Genomic DNA, 18,097 nt, shown 5'->3' on the forward strand with positions numbered 1-18,097 from the left:
CCCTTGTATCTCCAGGGTACCTCAGATGGGAGGGAGTGCCACAGAGTAGCTCCTCCCTAGCTCCAGCCATTCCAACTCAAGGCAGGCTGGGAGTGTAGTTACTGCCTAGCATAGTCACCGAGTCCTGTCAGTGTGGCAGGCTGTGTGTTCAGCAGTTGGACACTGCCTTTTCTGGCTCCTCTACTCCACTCTGAACCATCTCTCCATGATTCCAGCGTGGAGCTGAGGAAGTGGGCATAGGGAGGGGAGGCCTGAGTTTGGGATATGAGCCCACATCCCTGGCCTTTGCAGGACTTGCCCTCTAACCCCCTTCCTGAGTGTCTGTCTTGCTTTGGAGACTCTCCCTTGCTGTGTGAGATGGAGACTGGCTCATGCTTGCTCTTCCTTGCTGCATCTTCTGAGGGAGTCATAAATTTTTAAATCTCCTGCAAGATCAACAAGTTCACCTGAGGAGACAGAGAACAGAATAGGCAGAGCCAGAACAGCCATCAAATCAGCGCTGTAGAGTTCTTCCAGGAAGGCTCAGAGTTCTGCTAGGAGCGAGGAGAGAGCCTCTGTCCATCCTGGAAGTCGGTGTCTCCGAGAAGAAGAGAGCTGGGGAGAAATTGCATTGAACATATTAGACTCATGGTATCTCCGTTCCCAGGGTGATGTCACTTCATGAACAGAGTCCCCAAAGTGTGTGTGTGTGTCATGCATGTGCGTGCTCATGCAAACTCACCCTGCATGCACATTTACTTTTGCATGTGGAAGTCAGAGGACAGCCTTAACTGTTACTGCTTAGACACTGCCCACCATGTTTATTTTTTTAAATCAGTGTATGTGGGTATTAATGTTTGTGTGTGTACATGGGTGTGCATATGTGTGAAGGCCAGGGGTCAACATCAGGTATCTTCCTCAGTCACTATCCACCTATATTTTTTAGATGGAGTCTCTCACTGAACCTAGAACTCACAGATTGGCTAGATTGACTGACTTGTGAGCCCCAGTGACCCATCCTCCTGTCCCTTCTTTTTCAGGGCTGGGATTACTGGCATGGGCTACTGTCCCCACCTTTTTCATGTGTCTCTGGGAGATCAAGCTCAGGTCCTCATGCTTGCATGACAGGCACTTTGCTGACTGAGCTGTTTCCACAGTCGGCCTTGTATTTTGAGACAGGGTGTCTCACTGCCTAGAAACTTGCCCAGTAGACTGGACCAGCTGATTAGCGAGCTCCAAGCAAGTGTCCTCTTATCTCTGCCTTCCAAGTGATAGGATTACAGGCATATGTCACTACACCTGGTTTAATTTTCTAATGTGTATGAGTGTTTTGCTTGTGTGTGTATGCATGGTGTGTGCATGCAGGCACGCATGCAACAGTTTACTCTGACATTCCGTCCTGCAGGGAAGTTCTTTAAGCAGGATGATAAAGGACTCAGAATAGCTTCAGGAAGTCCCTGAAACTGATCAGACTCATTGTGCCTCTCTGTACCAGCTATAAAAGCTGAGAGTCCCTCTTAGACAAGGCAGGCTGCAAAGAATTCTAAGATACCGCCCCGGGTGCGGGAGGTGGCCGGTTCGGATCCCGGCCGTGTCTGTGTCTGTCTCTGTGTGTGTGAGTGTCTGTATCTGTCTGCGCATGCGTGCCACCCATCCATCCATATATATCAGAAAAAAAAAATTCTAAGATGAACCAAGCTGCAAACAAGACTGAATCCAGACCAGCTTCCTGGAAGAAGCAGAAGCCAGCTGAGTTGCCTGGAGGAGGTTTAGACTAATTGAGGGTGAGAGGACATTCTCCAACTTTCTGAGCTGGTACAGGCTGTGCAGTGTGCCCCAGGCCCCTGCTTTGTGAGCTGTCACCCATGCTGGGGTGGGCTTTGGTGATGCAGTTGTTATTGATGCCTTTCTTCTTCTGTAAGTAGCTCCTCACCCACATTCCTGTAAGTGACCTCAGTAAAACTTGCTGGTTAATCAAGTTGGACTTTGATGGTAAATACCTGTCTGGTACTTTTGTCTGCCATGGACTCCCTGTCTGGGGTGAGTAGATGTGTATGTTGGTCTCCCCACAAAAGGGTTGGTCACACAACTCACCATCTGTTCATGGCAGTTGTGGAGATCAGATGGCATCAGATCTCCTTGAACTGGAGTAGAGAGGATTATAAACTACCTTGTGGGTACTGGGAACTGAACCTGGGTCCTCTGCAAGAGCAATGCGTGTTGAGCCATCTCTCCAGTCCTCCCCTTTTAGAAAATGTGGGTTCTAGCTGGGTGGTGGTGGCACACGCCTTTAATGCCAGCACTCAGGAGGCAGAGACAGGTGGATCTCTATGAGTTCGAGGCCAGCCTGGTCTACAGTGCAAGTTCCAGGACAGGCTCCAATGCTACAGAGAAAGCCTGTCTTGAAAATCAAAAAGAAAAAATATATGGGTTCTGGGGATTGAATCAGGTTCTCTTGCTTGCCTGGCAGACATGCTGCTGACTGGCCTGCCACCCCAGTCTGTCAAAGCAGTTTTGAAAGGTTGGTCTTGTCCTGGCATTCTGCCTCACTAAGGCTGCTCACTGGTTCCAGTGTAGAGAAACTAGAGATGGTACCCGTCCACCGCATCTCTGGACACATGACCTGTCTACGCAGCCACATCACCCACCACTCTCCCATGGTCCTGGTGCTAGCACCACCCAGACTCCTCTTCGCTTTGGCTGTGTCATCTCTCTTTCCTCCAGCCCAGGAAGTAGCCACCTCCCACGGTCATGACTAGGACAAGCCTCCTTAGCCAGTGACAGATCTCAGATGGAAAGGCGTATCCATGAGGCCCCAAAGTTAGGGCTCTTTAAAATATTATTTTCTCTTTTGGGTTAAGGTTTCGTGTATCCTAAACTGGCCTTGACTTCACTATGTAGAAGAGGATGACACTGAACTTAGGATCCTTCTTCGACCTCCTGAATGCTGTGATTACATGTGTGTACCACTGTGTGGTGGCATCACCAGTTTTATACAGTACTAGGGACTGAACCCAGGGCCTCATGCATGCTAGGCAAGCACTCTACCAACTGGGCTATATCCACATCCCCCTGCCTCACTTTTAATGTTCTTCTCTGTGAATTGTTTGCCTAGGACATTTGAGGTACTGGGTGTGAGAGACCACCAGAGGGATGGATGAGTTTTGTTTTTTTTTTTAATAGGATTTAGGCTGGGCAGTGGTGGTGCATGCTTTTAATCCAGCATTCAGGAGGCACAGGTAGGCGAATCTCTGAGTTTTAGGCCAGCCTGGTCTACAAATCAAGTTTCAAGTCAGCCAGGGGTACACAGAGAAACTCTGTTTCGAAAAACCAAAAACCAACCAGCCTAAGAAACCATGTCATCAGAGGTAAGATATTTGAAAAGAGATCAGAGAACCTCTGACACAATCTATGAGATGCTATCAAAGTGGTTGGCAGCATGGCCTTGGAGGTGGGCCCACCTGCTTCAAATAGTGGCTGCTTGCTTCCTTCACTAGCTGTGTGACCCCAGGCAGGCAGGCTCTCTGTGCCTCAAATCCTTCATCTATGAAGTGGAATCTGGCCTTTTCCACTGCTGGTGGTAAGGTTCGGGTGTGCTAGAGTGTGGGAAATGATCAGGATGGTTGGTGTCTGGTACCCCGCAAATCCCGAGTCGGTCTGCTGTCGTTGTCAGCCTGTGCGGCTCTTGCTTGAGTGCCCCTAATGGGTGGTACCCTTCCATTAAGCTGGAATCGCTGGCCTCTCTCTTCTTGAGAGCTCCGCACTCCGAGCTCAGCCATCAAGATGCTCCAGCCGAGGTGAAACCGTGCATGCTTGATTGTGTGACATCTTACATGCTCCATTTAGCCCTCTTATGGGGACCTGTAGCCCAGAGCGTAAGTACCTGAACTGATTCGGATCTAAAAAAGAGGAGGATGTTGCCCTCCTGCCTGAGGCAGCCATTACTTTGCAAAACCATTATGCTGAACCGAGTGGTGTCAGAGCTCACGGCTGCTCTCCCAGTGCTCTGCAGAGGATCCAAGATCCACCTCTTCCTGCCTGTGAGACTGCAGATGTTTTCCCCGCTTGTAAAATAGGTTACAGTAATCACTGGCTCTTAGGGTCGGAGCAAAAATTGATGGGGTGGCAGAGGGCGAGGACTGGGAGTGTAACTCACTTGGTGAAGCGCTTGCCTAGCATACACAAACCCCAGCACTGTATAAACTGAGTATAGTATCCCATGCCTGTGATCCCAGCATTTGGGGGGTAGAAACAGCAGCATCACAGACTCAAGGCCACCAGTGGCTACATAGCAAGTAGACATGAAGCCCTGTCTCAAAAGTAAAGAGCCAGATGTTTCCTAGGTTGATATCCCACACAGAGATAGTAGTTAATAAGTAGTAACAATTATGGGAAGAGCGAGGGGTGATGTGAGTCCTGAATTTCAACCTCGGTTGAAAGGATTGTTAGCTTCTCTGTAGAGGTAGAAAAACCTAGGCACACAGAGAGGCCCAAGTCACACAATTTGACTACAAGGACCGTCATCCATGTGGGAAGCCGTTAGGCTTTAGCCCTTCGTGAGACCCAGGCCTGTCCAGTTTGTTCTGAAGAGTGGGTGTGTAAGTGGTGTGTAGGTGAACCTGGTCCTAGCCATCTTTCTGCAAGCTCCTCCAAGGAGTTGCCAGCTCTGTTAACCTTCTCATCCGCAGTTCTGAGTTACGACCACTAGATGTCGCTGCACAACAAAAAACAAGGTTTGCAGCAACCTGGGGCTGCTAACCCTAAGCAGCTGCTTTTGTAAGTCCAGCAGCCCAAGATGCCCAAAGGGACTACTAGAACTTTCCTCCCACCTCTCTTCCCTGTACAGGATCCAGCCACATAGAATATGTCTCAGAATCTAGGCTGAAGTCCAATTCATATTTGCCATTACCTTCCTGGTGGAGAGTCCTCTTTCCCTCTGCCTGTGCCAATTGCCAGACACGGTTGCCAGTATTTCACCTCATCAGAGCCCCTGACCTTGTGAGTTAGATGTGTCCTCTCAGATTGCAGATGCAGAAACAGGCTTGGAGAAGTTACAGAGGAGACAGTTTTGAGCTCAAACTCAGAGTAGAGCTTTCTTTTACTCCATCACATGACTGTGTCTGAGATCCTGTGGAATTCCTGTCTTTAACTGAATGCCTCAACTTTTTGCCTAAAGAACTAGGGCATGGCTCAGTAGGTAAAGCACTTGCCTCATAAGCGTGAGGGCCTGAGTTTGGATCCCTGGAAACCAAATATTGTGGAATATAACAATTGTTTGACTATGTAAAGATGTGTTCCTGTTTTACCTTGCCTGCCTAAAGAACCTGATTGGTCTAATAAAAAGATGAACAGCCAGTAGCTAGCAGAAGAGGGATAGGTGGGGCTAATGAGCAGAGAGAAAAGGGGAGCTGGTCAGCCAGTTGGGGGTCAGCCAGCCAGACACAGAAGAAGCAGGAAAGTAGGCTGGACAGTACGAAAATGAGGTTAACAAGTCTCAAGACAGCACTTAAATTAATAAAAACAGTTAATTTTAGTTTTTTAAAAAAATAGCTAGCTAGAAACAAGCCTAAGCTAAGGCTGAGCATTCATAACTAATAATAAGTCCCTGTGCCATGATTTGAGGCTGGCAGTCCATATAACACTGTGTGTAGAGGGATGAACTTGTAATTCCAGCCATGGCAGGATGGGAGACAGAGACGGACAGGTTCCTGGAACCCCAGGGAGTGGATAGCATAACTTATGTGGCCAAGTTCCAGACCAATAAGAAATTAGGTCTCAAACAAAATGTGGAAGGAGCGGACCATGGTACATGCTCATTGTCAGCTTGACAGGACCCAGAATTTACTTGAGATGGGCCACAGGGTGTGCTTATAGGAGGGCTTATTTTTTGTTTTTTGATACAAGATCTCTCTGCAGGCCTGGCTGTCCTAGAACTCCATATGTAAACTAGACTGACTTCAAACCCACAGAGGTCTTCTTACTTCTGCCCCTGTAGGGAGATTTAAATTATGGACAGCTACATTCCCTGGCTAGGGAGGGGAGTCTGGACTGTAAAATGGAGAAAGCTAGCTGAGCAGAATGCATTCTTTCCGCTGTTTTCTTAGAGGGCATAGGAGTTCCTGGATCTGGAGTTCCAGATAACTGTGAGTCACCTGAAGCGTGCTGTCTGCAAGAGCAGAAGTGCCTTAACCCCCACGCCACCTCTCTGGACCCTGCTCTCTGCTTTCTGGTTGTGCACGCGATGAGAGCAGCTACTTCAAGCCTCTGTTACTTCGGCTTCTTTGCTTTGCTGGGCTGTAAGCTTGAGCTGTGAGCCGAATAAACCCTTTCTCCCTTAAGTTGCCTTTTTCAGAGTGTTTTGTCCAAGCAACAGGAAAAGAAACCAAGACAGTGCCTAGAGTTGAAGGCAAAAGATTTATATGAGCTGAAGAGAAACCACTGAGAGCAACAGTCAATAAATGGGACTTCCTGAAACTGAGAAGCTTCTGTAAAGCAAAGGACATGGTCAACAAGACAAAATGGCAGCCTACAGAATGGGAAAAGATCTTCACCAAACCCACATCAGACAAAGGGCTGATCTCCAAAACAGACGAAGAACTCAAGACACTGGACAACAAAAGAACTAGTAATCCAATTAAAAATGGGGTACAGACCTAAACAGAGAAGTCTCAAAAGACGAATCTAAAATGGCTGAAAGACACTTAAGGAAATAGTCATCAGAGAAATGCAAATCAAAACAACTCTGAGATTGCATCTTACACCTGTAAGAATGGTCAAGATAAAAAACACAGATGACAGCTTTTGCTGGAGAGGATGTGGGATAAGCTCCTCCATTGCTGGTGGGAGTGCAAACTGGTACAACCGCTTTAGATATCAGTATGGCAATTTCTCAGAAAATTAGGAAACAATATATCTCAAGACCCAACAATACCGCTGTTGGGTATATACCCAAAGGATGCTCAATTATATCACAAGAACGTGTGTTCAACTATGTTCAATGAAACATTGTTTGTCATAGCCAGAACCTGGGAACAGCCTAGATGCCCCTGGATGCCCAGTCAACTGAAGACTGGATAAAGAAGATGTGGTCCATTTGCAAAATAGAGTACTTCTCAGCAGTAAAAAATAATGACATCTTGAAATTTGCATATAAATGAATGGATCTAGAAAAAAAAAACATATTGAATGAGGTAACCCAGACCCAGAAAGACAAATGTAATATGTACTCACTCATAAGTGGCTTCTAGACATAAAGAAAAAACCAACCTACAGTCTACAACTCCAGACAACCTAGACAACAAAGAGGACCCTAAGAGAGACGTACGGGGATTTACATAGGAAGGAAAAAAAGACAAGATCTCCTGAGTAAATGGGGAGCATGGGTGTCTCGGGAGATGGTAGAAGGGAGTGGGAGGAAGAGAGGGGATCAGAGAAAAATGTTTAGCTCAATAAAAACAATCAAAAGAAGAAAAAAATTATGCACAAGGAAGGAGGACAATGATCCCCTAAAGATACTTAATTCCTAATTCTGAACACCCAACTGTTATCTTCAGGGGCAATAAAAGACTGCAGAAAAAAAGAGAACATACACTGGGGCTCCCCTCTGATATGCACATACATGCCATGTTTGTACATACATACATACATTTACACATACACACACACACACACAGGGCGCCTCTCTCCAGGGCTTTCCCTACCTCAGTAGATGGCCTTTAGCATGCACTGGTGCTTGGCTGCATGCTTCATTTGTGCTGCAACCCACAGGCAGTTGTCATTATTGTCCCCATTTCCCAGAAAGGCTATTAGGGCACACATACGCTGCACTAAGTTCCAAAAGCATTTAGTGGCAGAGCAGAGCCCGTGTCACCCCGCTTCAGAATCTAAGCTCAGGCTGACCTCTTCTCCAGGGGTGCCCAGAGAAGCACTGCTCTCACTCTCTGCCTTTGCCCTGAGTGTGCCCCACCAATGGCCATCTAAATCTTCCCATGTTTCGTGCGTGGAGTGCCCATGGGCATCTCTGTTGGCAAGCTGGGAACCGCTTGATGGAGGCAAGGCTGATTGCATTCACTCCTCCGCCCTTGGAACCCCTCATCTCTGGGCTGAATCATGACCTTGGAGGGTGAGAATACATTATGCCTCAGTTTGTCCCGAAGCCCTTCTAGACCATGGCCACTTCTGGATCCGGGGTTTCTCTGTTGGGGTATAACGTGCTCACGATCCCTGGTGCTGGTGGGCCAATGTAACATGCGTTAATCCTAGGCAGGGCAGTTCCTTTCTCTCTGTGTTTCTTTTCTTCATAGGTCACTTGTCGCAGAGGAGAAGCTCACACACATGTGACAGCTGAAGGCAGGGAATCGACAGGCTGGCTGTTAACCCTTGCTGGTGTTAAACATGAAATTATTTAAAGTTTCTATTTGGGACACGGCATTGGTTGTCGGAAAGTAGCAGTGATGGCAGAGTTTGCACCCCAGTAGTTGGCAGAAATTGATCGGAGCTCCACCCCTACCCTTGGAGACCCAACTGTCACAATGTTTACAAGGCCAAAAACCAGCCTGAGGCATGCAGGAGTCCCTGTGGAGTTGGCTGGGAGCGGCATTCAGACCACAGCTTGCAGATAAGTACCAACGTTGCCCCCTTACTTTCATCAAACGCTGGACCCACACTTTCTGCCGGAAGTCACATACTTGATTCAGATGGAGAAGAGAGGACATGAAAAGGCAAGGCACCTTATCAAAGCCAACAGGCCTGGTTGGAGCTGTGACTTTAACCACTGCTGTGGTTATTGGCCATATACCAAGAGCCCCGAGCTCATCGGGGAGTCTGGAAATTGTAAGAGGTGATGTGTGTAAAGAGCTTAACACAGATTTGGTTGGAGCAGAACATAGTAAACATTAATTTACCAAGAGGCATAGAGTGTGATCTGGGTCCACCCACGTGGAATCTTAACTAGGTTAATTTTTTTTTTTTTTTTGATTTTGAGACCTCCGGCTGGCTGAGCTGCTTTGCCTGTCTAAACCTCTTGTTCCCCATCAAAGAGAGGATAATAATAGCTACCTGGAAGAGCCGGGAGGAGGATGGAGATAAAGGATGTAAAGTGTCTGGTGAGAAGTGGGTACTCTATAAATGGGAGCGATTGTCCAGAGTTAGCTTTTATTTTCTGTCAGTCTTGTGCAGGCAGCTGGGGCCAGAGCCATGAGAACAGAAAGAAGTCTGTGCCATGCCTGGTGTTCCTCTCCTGGACAGGTCAGCCCCTCACTGGGCCATGGTTTGAGAAGGGCTTCAGAGACTTGGGACGCTGTTGCTAGGTGCTGGTTGCTAAGCAACACTCTGTTTCTTCTAGCTTGGCCATCTCCACCTCAGGAAGGCCGGCTTCTCTTGAGCAGCTCCTGCCTCCTGTGGCCTCTGCCGACCTCAGAGCCAACTGCAGAGGGCAGGTGAGGGTGGGGCCTACTGTCTAGGGTCCCAGGAGAGCACAGGGAACTTCCAGAGGGAGGGGATTGGAGAAGGAACTGAGTAAGAGATGGGGGTGCCTCACAGGAGAGAAATTCCCAGGTAGGCAGTCATCTGGTCATGGACTCCCTAAAATGCACATTGGGGGTGGGTTAGACCAGAGGACTGGGATTCAGATGCCCCAGGTCTGAACCCCAGGCCTGAATCCCAGGTCTGAAGCCTGGCTCCTGCCTCTTCTTAAGAGGTTTGGCACCGAAGTTTCTTGGCTCTAAAATGGGGGCTTTTGAAAGCTGGTATGAGATAAGCCAGTGTGAGCCGAAGATGGGTTGTTTCTTCCCTTGTCTTGGGGTCAGCATCCTTCTGGGGTTGGAGCCTGGGATCAGAACTCCTGAGGGCCTCATGGTTTCTTCTCAGGCCCGCGGGGCCCTGCCCCACAGCACCATGATGGGAAAACTCCCTCTCGGGGTTGTCTCTCCTTATGTGAAAATGAGTTCGGGGGGCTGCTCTGACCCTCTGAAGTTTTATGCTACCAGCTACTGCACAGCCTATGGTGAGGACCCCCTCTGTGGGAGCTACCTTCTGGACCCCGGGTGGGAAGAGAGGCCAGGAGCAGCGCAGTCTCTAGGCCAATCCTACCAGTGACCTGCCACACTGAGCTGGCCTGTTATTCCCTGAACCCCCAAACTCGTGCTGTCAAGCTGGCCTTGTCTAGCCGCCCCCTCCCTCATCCTGTCACTGCAGTGAGTCTGCCACATGGTTCTTGTGTCCCCACGCCATTGAATTTGTTCCCTGTCCTCATAGTCCTCTGAAGGGTCAAGTCTACTCAGCTCCCATCACCTGGGATGTTGGGTATTCCCCCAGCTTGGTGGGTCCTAGGGGATGCTGACCCGGCCTGGAAGCCACTCCTCCCCTTCGGATGACCTTTGGTCCTGTCTTGGTCTTGCCCCCTGGCAGGTCGGGAGGAGTTCAAGCCCCGAATGGGGAGCCATGTAGGCACAGGCTACAAATCCAACTATCGGCCTCTGGTCTCCTACCAACCCCATCTGGATACCCTGGACAATCCAGCCATAGGGTACAGTTTCCATTACCCCTTTCCTCCCACCTCCGTGCTGCTGAATCTTAGCTGTCAGATATGTCATTTGCCCCAGGCTCCAAGGCAAGGCCTCGGTGGCTCTGGGCTCACTGCCCAGTTGAAATGCTTGGGAGAGGGATGGGAGACATGGAAGCTTCTGGAAATGAGTCATACAGCCCTCAGCCCCAGAACAAAGGTAGATGGCCCCAGAGGTCCTAGCTCTTGCTTCCTCCTACCCCTTAGGGAACAGATTCGTGACACTTCCAAGTCTGTGACCAGTCAGAGCTACTGTCCCCTAGAAGTGCCTGATGGCAAACACCCCATGCCCTGGAACCTGTACCAGACCACCTCTGGCTATGGGCGAGAGAAGCTCAATACTGGACCACTTTCCAAGGAGGTCAGTGCGGGGCCTGTGCAGGGAAGGAGTGAACCCCAGGGTGTGTGCAGGAAGGCGGGGAGGGGAGGTTCTTTCTAGCAAGCAGGAGCAGCACCTCCAACCATTGCACAAAGCCGAGATGACAAAGTCTAGGGTGAGGGACCACCCCCCAGTGTGATCTTATCTTCACATGCTATCCCCACTGCCCCTCCACACCCTCACCTCTGCTCCAGCCTCACAGATGCCAGTGTCCTATCCATATGTTCAAACTCATTGCCACCGCTCTCACTGCCTCTCCCTCGCTGTCACCACCCCCATCTGCTTTGCTTCTGTCGTCGTTATTAGCATCATTCAACTCACCACCGTGGTCATGAGGACAGGTATTCATTCGTCCAACCAATCTGTTCTGAACACATTTTAAATTTGGAGGGAGTGTGCTTAGGCTGTAGCTCCGTGGGTTTGGTGCTTGCCTAACACTCATGAGGCTCTGGGTTCCATCCCCTGGCACTTCAAAAACCAGGCTAGTGCTGTTTTCCTGGAATTCCAGCACTGGGGAGATGGAGGCATATCCTTAGCTATATATCAAATTTGAGACCAGCCTGGACCACACGAGACCGAATCTCAATGCCAATAATGATGATGGTGACAGGAGATAAGACTCAGAGATTAAGAGTGTGCACTGCTTTTCTAGAGGATGCTGAGTTCAGTCCCCAGCACCCACATCAGGAGACTCATAACTGTCCGGAACTCCAGTCCCGGGGTATCTGATGCCCTCATCTGGCCTCTGTGGTCTACATGCAACACACACTAGCACAGACACAGAAAATACTAACAAATCTTGTAAGCTGACACACCAGAAGAGGGCGCCAGATCTCATTACAGATGGTTATGAGTCACCGTGTGGTTGCTGGGAACGGAACTCAGGACCTCTCCAGCCCCACTAATAAATCTTTTAAAATTAAAATAAAATTTAAAAAACCAGAAGGGGTAAGAGCAGAGGAAAATGCATCATGGGAGGAAAGATGAAGTACACACCCAAGACTGGGAAAGAGGTTTTCATGGAGACACTGGGCAGGATTCAAGAGACACAAGCATTCCTCTGGTCAAAGCTATCAAAGGGATGTGTGTTCCAAGCAGTATATCAATGCAAAGGCCACAAGGCAGGAGTCTCTGGTTGAGGGGCCCAGCAAGGAGTTGAGTGCCTATAGCAGCCTGAGGACCCAGAGTCCCCATGAGAGTCACTCGGAGCAAGCTGCTGCAATCTCTGATCTAGGAGAGCCCACTGCCTTCATGGTAATCGAACCACACAGACCACCATGAAGGCACTCTGTAGAAATGGAGGGTAAAAGTGATTGACATTCCCACACCTGTAGGATAACCACTTGTGTTCCCTCCTCCAGGTTAAGAAGGTCCATTTCGATACCCAGGATCATGGACCTCAGACCATCACAGGACTGGAGCCCAAAGAGGTTCCCCTGCTCCACCAGCAGCAGGGCAAGGGCTCTGTGGAGTGGGAGAACTCGCACTATGTGAGTGGGCCGGAATAGGAAGGAGTGGGGGGCCATACCAGCCTCCTCCCCCTGCAGAGGCTGGACCTGTGATTACCCTCTCAGGGAGCTACTGCACGTGGGCTCCGGTCCTGAGGAACATTGCAAAGAGCAAGGCATTTTCAATTTGATAGTTACCGAACTGTATCAAAGTGGCCACCATACCCTGCCCTGTCCCATGTGCCCCAAGCTTATATGTATTTTCTTCCGTCAGCTTTTCCCACTTCGCCATGACCCCCTTGCTTCTGTCTGAGTTCCTTGGGGTCATTTCCAGGAACTCAGCATGGTGTGTGACTTGGAGTTTTTATGGAGGCATTCGGGACACTGGCATGCCTCCTCCTTAGGCATATCAGACGGATATCATATCAGAATGTTGTGCTAGCCTCCTCCTCCCAGGCCCACTGGGAGTTCACACACCCAGAGAGCTACCACCACCACCATGGAATGTCTGCTCTCCATCCTGGCCACTGTGTGTGTTCCTATTGCCCCACCTTGTATGTTCCAGGGTCCACGCTTCATGGCTTCTGAGTACAATTCCAAGTATATCAAGGAAGCTCCAAACCATCCAGGTAGGCCTTCTCAACTTGGCCTTCCTTCTCCAACCCCTAGGGAAGACTCCAGGGGGATTAGAGCTAGTACAGTTCTCAGAAGTTACCAGGGGAGAAAGAAGGACAGACATATTGGTGGCTTGAGGGAGCCATGTCCTGATTTCAGAGCTCTGGCCTGCTGCTGTAGCAGTCTGTAGGGCCTGCTCACAGCTACTCCTGGCCTGTCAGTGCCCATTTCCTTCTCTTTTCCTGGCCTGGACCCTGGAGCCTGTCCCTTTCCTGCTGGGACACTGAGGCAGCCCCACAAAGCTCAGACAACTGTGACTGTTGCAGATCTCTTGTTCAAGAAGACGATTGGTTCCAAAGAAGAGACTGGCTTCACTGAAGAGTCAACCAAGAATCCCATTGTCTTCCAGCCGCCCTCACAGGCATATCCTGGGGACCCCGTAAGTGCAGTCTCAGAAGCATTGAAATTCCCAATTCTGGGGGGTCTGTGGTTACGTTTTAAACTCCTGACACAAAGGCCTCCAGTCACTTATGGAGTGGAAGACATGGACCATGGTTCAGAATCCCACTTTATAGATGAGAATACTGAGGTCCAAGTAGGTCCAAGAGGTGAGGCCAAGGTCACTCCCTGCTGGCTCCCATTCAGGACCTTGGGGTTGGTCATTCCACTGAAACTCTACCTGTTCCTCGGTTGTCTGTACAGAACCCTTCTGCATTCTTGACACAGTGGGGGCTGGAGTCAGAGTGTGGGAGCCAGGAAGGACAAGGAAGGTTAAGCTGATTTCCCAGTGTGCACCCCTCCCCAGGTCCCCCACCCAGGACGGAGCATCACCAAGTCAGACTTCCTCCCTATAAGTCACCCTCAGGTAAGCTCTGTGCTCCTGGGGGTCCAGGGCCGCCTGTGAGGAGGACAATTGCACCTGGCTTGGAATTGCGAAGGGATGGTACCCACAGATGCTTTGCTCCCTTCAGGGAAGTGAGTTTCTCCCTGTGCTGTCCAGAGGCTCTGATCGGGACACAGGATACAGCCGAGTGAATGAAAGGATCTTGAACCCCAGAGTGAGTGACAGGAGCCCAGCAGGGAAGAATGGGGACTGGCAGGATATCTGGAGAGGTGGATGAAGGGTGTCTCGGATGGAGTGTAAAGCTGGGGCCTGGGCGGAGTGGCGTGTTTTAAAACACGGAATGATTTGGCAGGGGTGGAAGCACCCTGCCCGTCCTTCCTCCTCCGTATGAACTCAGCCAGCCACCCAGCCTCCCATCTTGTCTGTGGCTCTGCTCCCTACAGATGCCTGCTCCAAGCCCACAGCCTGCCAGCATGAGCCACAGGTCCTACCAGCCGCCCCAGCGGATGCAGCAGACAAACGTTGCCCTGCTTGGCAGGGAGTCTGTGGGGAACAAGGTAACAGCGCCACACCCATCCCTGTCCCTAACTATGCTCCTGAGTCCTGACCATCCCCCTGCCTCCGTCTCATGCAGGAGCCCACAGGGTTCACTATTAACAACCCCAGCTACGTCCGGAGCTCCTATGAATCGGACAGAGACCAACGGTACCTGACTACCTACAACCAAGGGTGAGGCTCCCTTCCAGGCTGAGAGCTGAGATCCATTTGACAGACTGCAGATGAGGCAGAGCAAGTCACGAGGTCACGACCTCTGGACGGAGAACCAAAACCCACACTAAAGTCTCCCCCACACAGACTGAGCATCGTGTGCCACCCCTTCACGGGGAGAGTGGTCTTTAGGGGGCATGTGGAAGTTGAAAGCAAAGGGAAGCAGACAGCGATGGGCTGTTATGAGGCCAGCTGTCCTGTGGCAGAAACTCTGGACAGCAGCATAAGGCACACAGCTCTCTGCTGTCCCCACCTGAGGAGAGCCTGGACAGTCACTAGTTAGAAAGCTGTCCCCAGGGTGACATTAAGCTTCATGGGGGCTCCTTGCTCAGGAGACACAGGTTCTAGCAACTCAAGGGGAGCTCTCACAGGCAGAACAAGATACTAGGGCCAGACTGGTGGGCTCAGGAAGAGTAGGCAAATGCAGGGGTCTCAGCAGCCGAAACATCAGTCACTAAGGCATTGCCTCCATCCCATGATGGGTCAGCTTAGTGCTTCCTCAGCAGGTGAGCTAGGAGCTGGGACTCAGGCCTGCAGGAGGCTTCCAGGGGAAGGCAATCCAAAAGCCATGGGTGCAGGGGCCTTCAGAGGCCAGGGTCAGGTGGTGAGGGCATCTAGGAGCAGCAAAAAGGAAGTAGTATCTTTTTAAAAAGATTTATTTTTTTAATATTATACAGTATTCTACCCGCATGCATGCCTGCACACTAGAAGAGGGCACCAGACCTCATTGTCGATGGTTGTGAGCCACCACATAGTTGCTGGGAATTGAACTCAGGACCTCTGAAAGAACAGGCCACATAGCAAGACTGTCTCAAAAAAACAAAGGAGGACTGGAAAGATGGTTCCGAGTCTTGCTATGTGGCCTTGACTGGCCTGGAACTTTCACTGTAGACCAGGCTGGCCTAGATCTTGAGGCAAGAACTCCTGTTTTTGCCTCCCAAGTGCTGGAATTGCATCTTTATTAGCTCACTCCAACAGGAAGTGCTTTTGGGGGCTAGAATCCTAGAGCCGGGGAAGTTGGACTTCCTCCCCTCACTCCTCTCACACACGATTGCCCTCCGATACCTAAGTATTCCAGGTTTCCCTTTTCCTGCTCCTGTTCTGGGGTACTTCCTGTTTTCAAAGTCCTGACTGAGGGCAAATACTGGCCTAGGCCCTGGTTGGCATGATCACATCGGCGATGTGGTTAGTGGAGAGGAGGAATAGGAAGCTGGGACAGGGGGTTGCTTTAAGAAGGTGGCACTGGAGTCTAGATTGCAAAGCTCTCTGGTTGAGGACCAGCCAGCAGTAGAGGTCTGAGCTGGAAGAGCCTCCAGTGTCTTCTGAGCTAAATTGCCCTTGGGCTTCAGCTTGGGAGCTCAGTAACTTCTCTCCTTCCCATAGGGTGATGGGGGAAAGGGGAGCACTTTGGGTGTTGGGAGACAAAGATCTGTCCCTTTTTAGATGACCGCTCAGCTTTGGAGGCCCCAGTAGGCCCTCCTCAGGCTACAGCCTTTGTACAAGTCCCTACCCTGCCCTCACACCTGCCCCCCCACCCCCGCCGTTACCTATCAGGAATTCTCGTCAGGTGTCAGGCGCTCTGTTTCTTGCTGGGGATCCCAAAGCCCCGAGGGACTGTAATCACTGATTTCCAGATGGACCTATCAGCAGCATCCTGGCATTCATCTTCAGAAGCCAAGGGTGGGGGACAAGTCTTCCTCATTTTGTGTCTCACAACCTGGCCTAGGGTTCAGTTCTCTTGGCCGAAGGAGGGGAGTCAGAGGCTTAGGGGAGACTGGTGGAGCAGGTTCCTCCCTGGCTTCTGGCAGGGCCACAGGTGGGAAGGCCACGGATCCCATCCTTTGCTCTCCACATCTGTCTCAACTCTGGAGTGAGGCAGAGGAGCTCGGCTCCAGGAATGGGGACAGGCTTTCTGAGTGAGAATGTCCTTGGTGGACAAAGGCTCAGGCACGACAGGCAGAGGAGAGACATGAACAGAGGCGAGGGGACTGAAGAGGTCCAAGGCCCAAGATCTGTTGGCAGTGAAGGGTGGGACAGGCCTCAGAAAGAAGTGAGCGGTGATCAAGGACCTACGCACTACCTTAGGTACTTCGAGAACATCCCCAAGGGACTGGACCGAGAAGGCTGGACTCGAGGTGGTATCCAGCCCCAGAAAGCAGGAGGCTATGCCCTCAACGAATCTATTACCCGCATGGACACCACTCCTAACCCCACAGAGACCCTGCGGCACCTGCACCCTCATGTGGGAAGGTAACATGCCCCCACAGCTCTGCCCCTGTGCCCTTTTCTCACTTGGCAGCCTCCTCCAGGCTGGCTCAGCCCTATCCCCTACCTGTTGTGTCTGTGAGGCCATTCCCTCTGGCTGGTCTTGACTCTAGACTCTCTGATTCCTGGCCTCCTACCTGCCCAGATTCTTTCCCTGGCTCTGTCTAGTGACTCCTTCCTCTGCATATCTCCTTTCCTCCATGGTGTCAGGGGGCTGTGGAAGATGGATTTAAAGATGGATGAACTGTGGGCCTGCCCCTCCTATCCCGCTGCTCAGTTCTTCAAAACCCCCACTTGGACAAGAAGGGCTGGTCCAGGTGGCAGGCAGAGATTGTCTGTGGTTTGGTTGCCCTTGTCTGGGCCTTGCGGGTTCTTGGGATCTCAGGGAAGGAGGCAGAGGTCACAAGCCTGGTCATCCATCCTTCTAGCAGCTTCCTTTCTTCCTACAGAACCTTGACTTCGGTTGACCCCTTCTATCGAGACACGCCTCATAGCAACCGCTACACGGCTACCAGCTGAGTCTTGAGGGGTAAGGGGACAGGATGCCCTCCTGCACCCACTCCCCAGGGGAAGGCCTCATTGCCAGCTTCTTTCCCAAGCCCTGGGCTGAGCTAGGCTTTGAGGGATGGGAGTCAGGACATCCTTTGTTTCTGCTGGAGAGTGTTCACAACCACCCTAGGGCCCCCCTCAGACCTTGTCTTTGTCCCTTCTGCCCAGGTTTGTCGTGATGGGACAAGCTGCTTTCCCTATGCTCCCCAAGTCCCCCCAGTTACTTTCCTAAGGAAATAAAGAACATTGAATCAGCACAGTATTGCAGTTATTGTGGGATGGGGTGGTACTGGGCAAAGGTATTGAGCTGGGGTGTGTCGTAGAGGGTTCAGGGCCAGATTTGGAGCCAGGGGACTGGTTGGAGCATCTGAGTCACAGTGGCTCCACAAACAAGATGCATCAGTGTTTCCTGCCCTGTTGAGATAAGCCCCTCAGCTCGTACTGTCTAGGATAGTGACCAGTCAGGTCAGGGTGGAGGTGGGCTCCAGGGGAGGGGCAGAGGGCAGGTGGAGTGAGAGACCAGTTACTGAATTACCTCTCTAAAACAGGAGCAGAGATTAAAGCAGGACTTTGGGGGTCCCACTGAGGGCCTCAGAAGGGAGAAATATATAGGGGTAGGCCAGGAAAATGCCAGAGATGGAAAGGGCTCTGTGATAGATGGGCAGCTAGATGCAAGCACAGGTCGAGAG

General features: G+C 50.8%; 1 protein-coding gene across 2 annotated transcripts; it reads left to right on the top strand.

Moving 5' to 3' along the window:
* Positions 1–9,337: 9,337 nt before the first annotated feature.
* Positions 9,338–17,659, top strand: Saxo4 (stabilizer of axonemal microtubules 4). Of its 2 annotated transcripts, none has more exons than XM_057779141.1 (14): positions 9,338–9,416; positions 9,847–9,982; positions 10,387–10,504; positions 10,748–10,901; positions 12,281–12,409; positions 12,933–12,996; positions 13,309–13,421; positions 13,788–13,847; positions 13,954–14,040; positions 14,270–14,383; positions 14,461–14,555; positions 16,680–16,844; positions 17,309–17,388; positions 17,577–17,659. In XM_057779141.1, the coding sequence occupies exons 2-13, from the start codon at positions 9,874–9,876 to the stop codon at positions 17,376–17,378; spliced, it is 1,278 nt and encodes a 425-aa protein (XP_057635124.1). In that variant the 5' UTR covers positions 9,338–9,416; positions 9,847–9,873; the 3' UTR covers positions 17,379–17,388; positions 17,577–17,659. The 2 variants fall into 2 exon arrangements, with proteins under 2 accessions (XP_057635124.1, XP_057635125.1); XM_057779142.1 differs by lacking the exon at positions 9,338–9,416 and adding an exon at positions 9,475–9,534.
* The last annotated feature ends 438 nt before the right edge of the window (positions 17,660–18,097 follow it).

The sequence above is a fragment of the Chionomys nivalis genome, chromosome 8 (assembly GCF_950005125.1).
Source record: "Chionomys nivalis chromosome 8, mChiNiv1.1, whole genome shotgun sequence".
NCBI classification, from domain to species: domain Eukaryota; kingdom Metazoa; phylum Chordata; class Mammalia; order Rodentia; family Cricetidae; genus Chionomys; species Chionomys nivalis.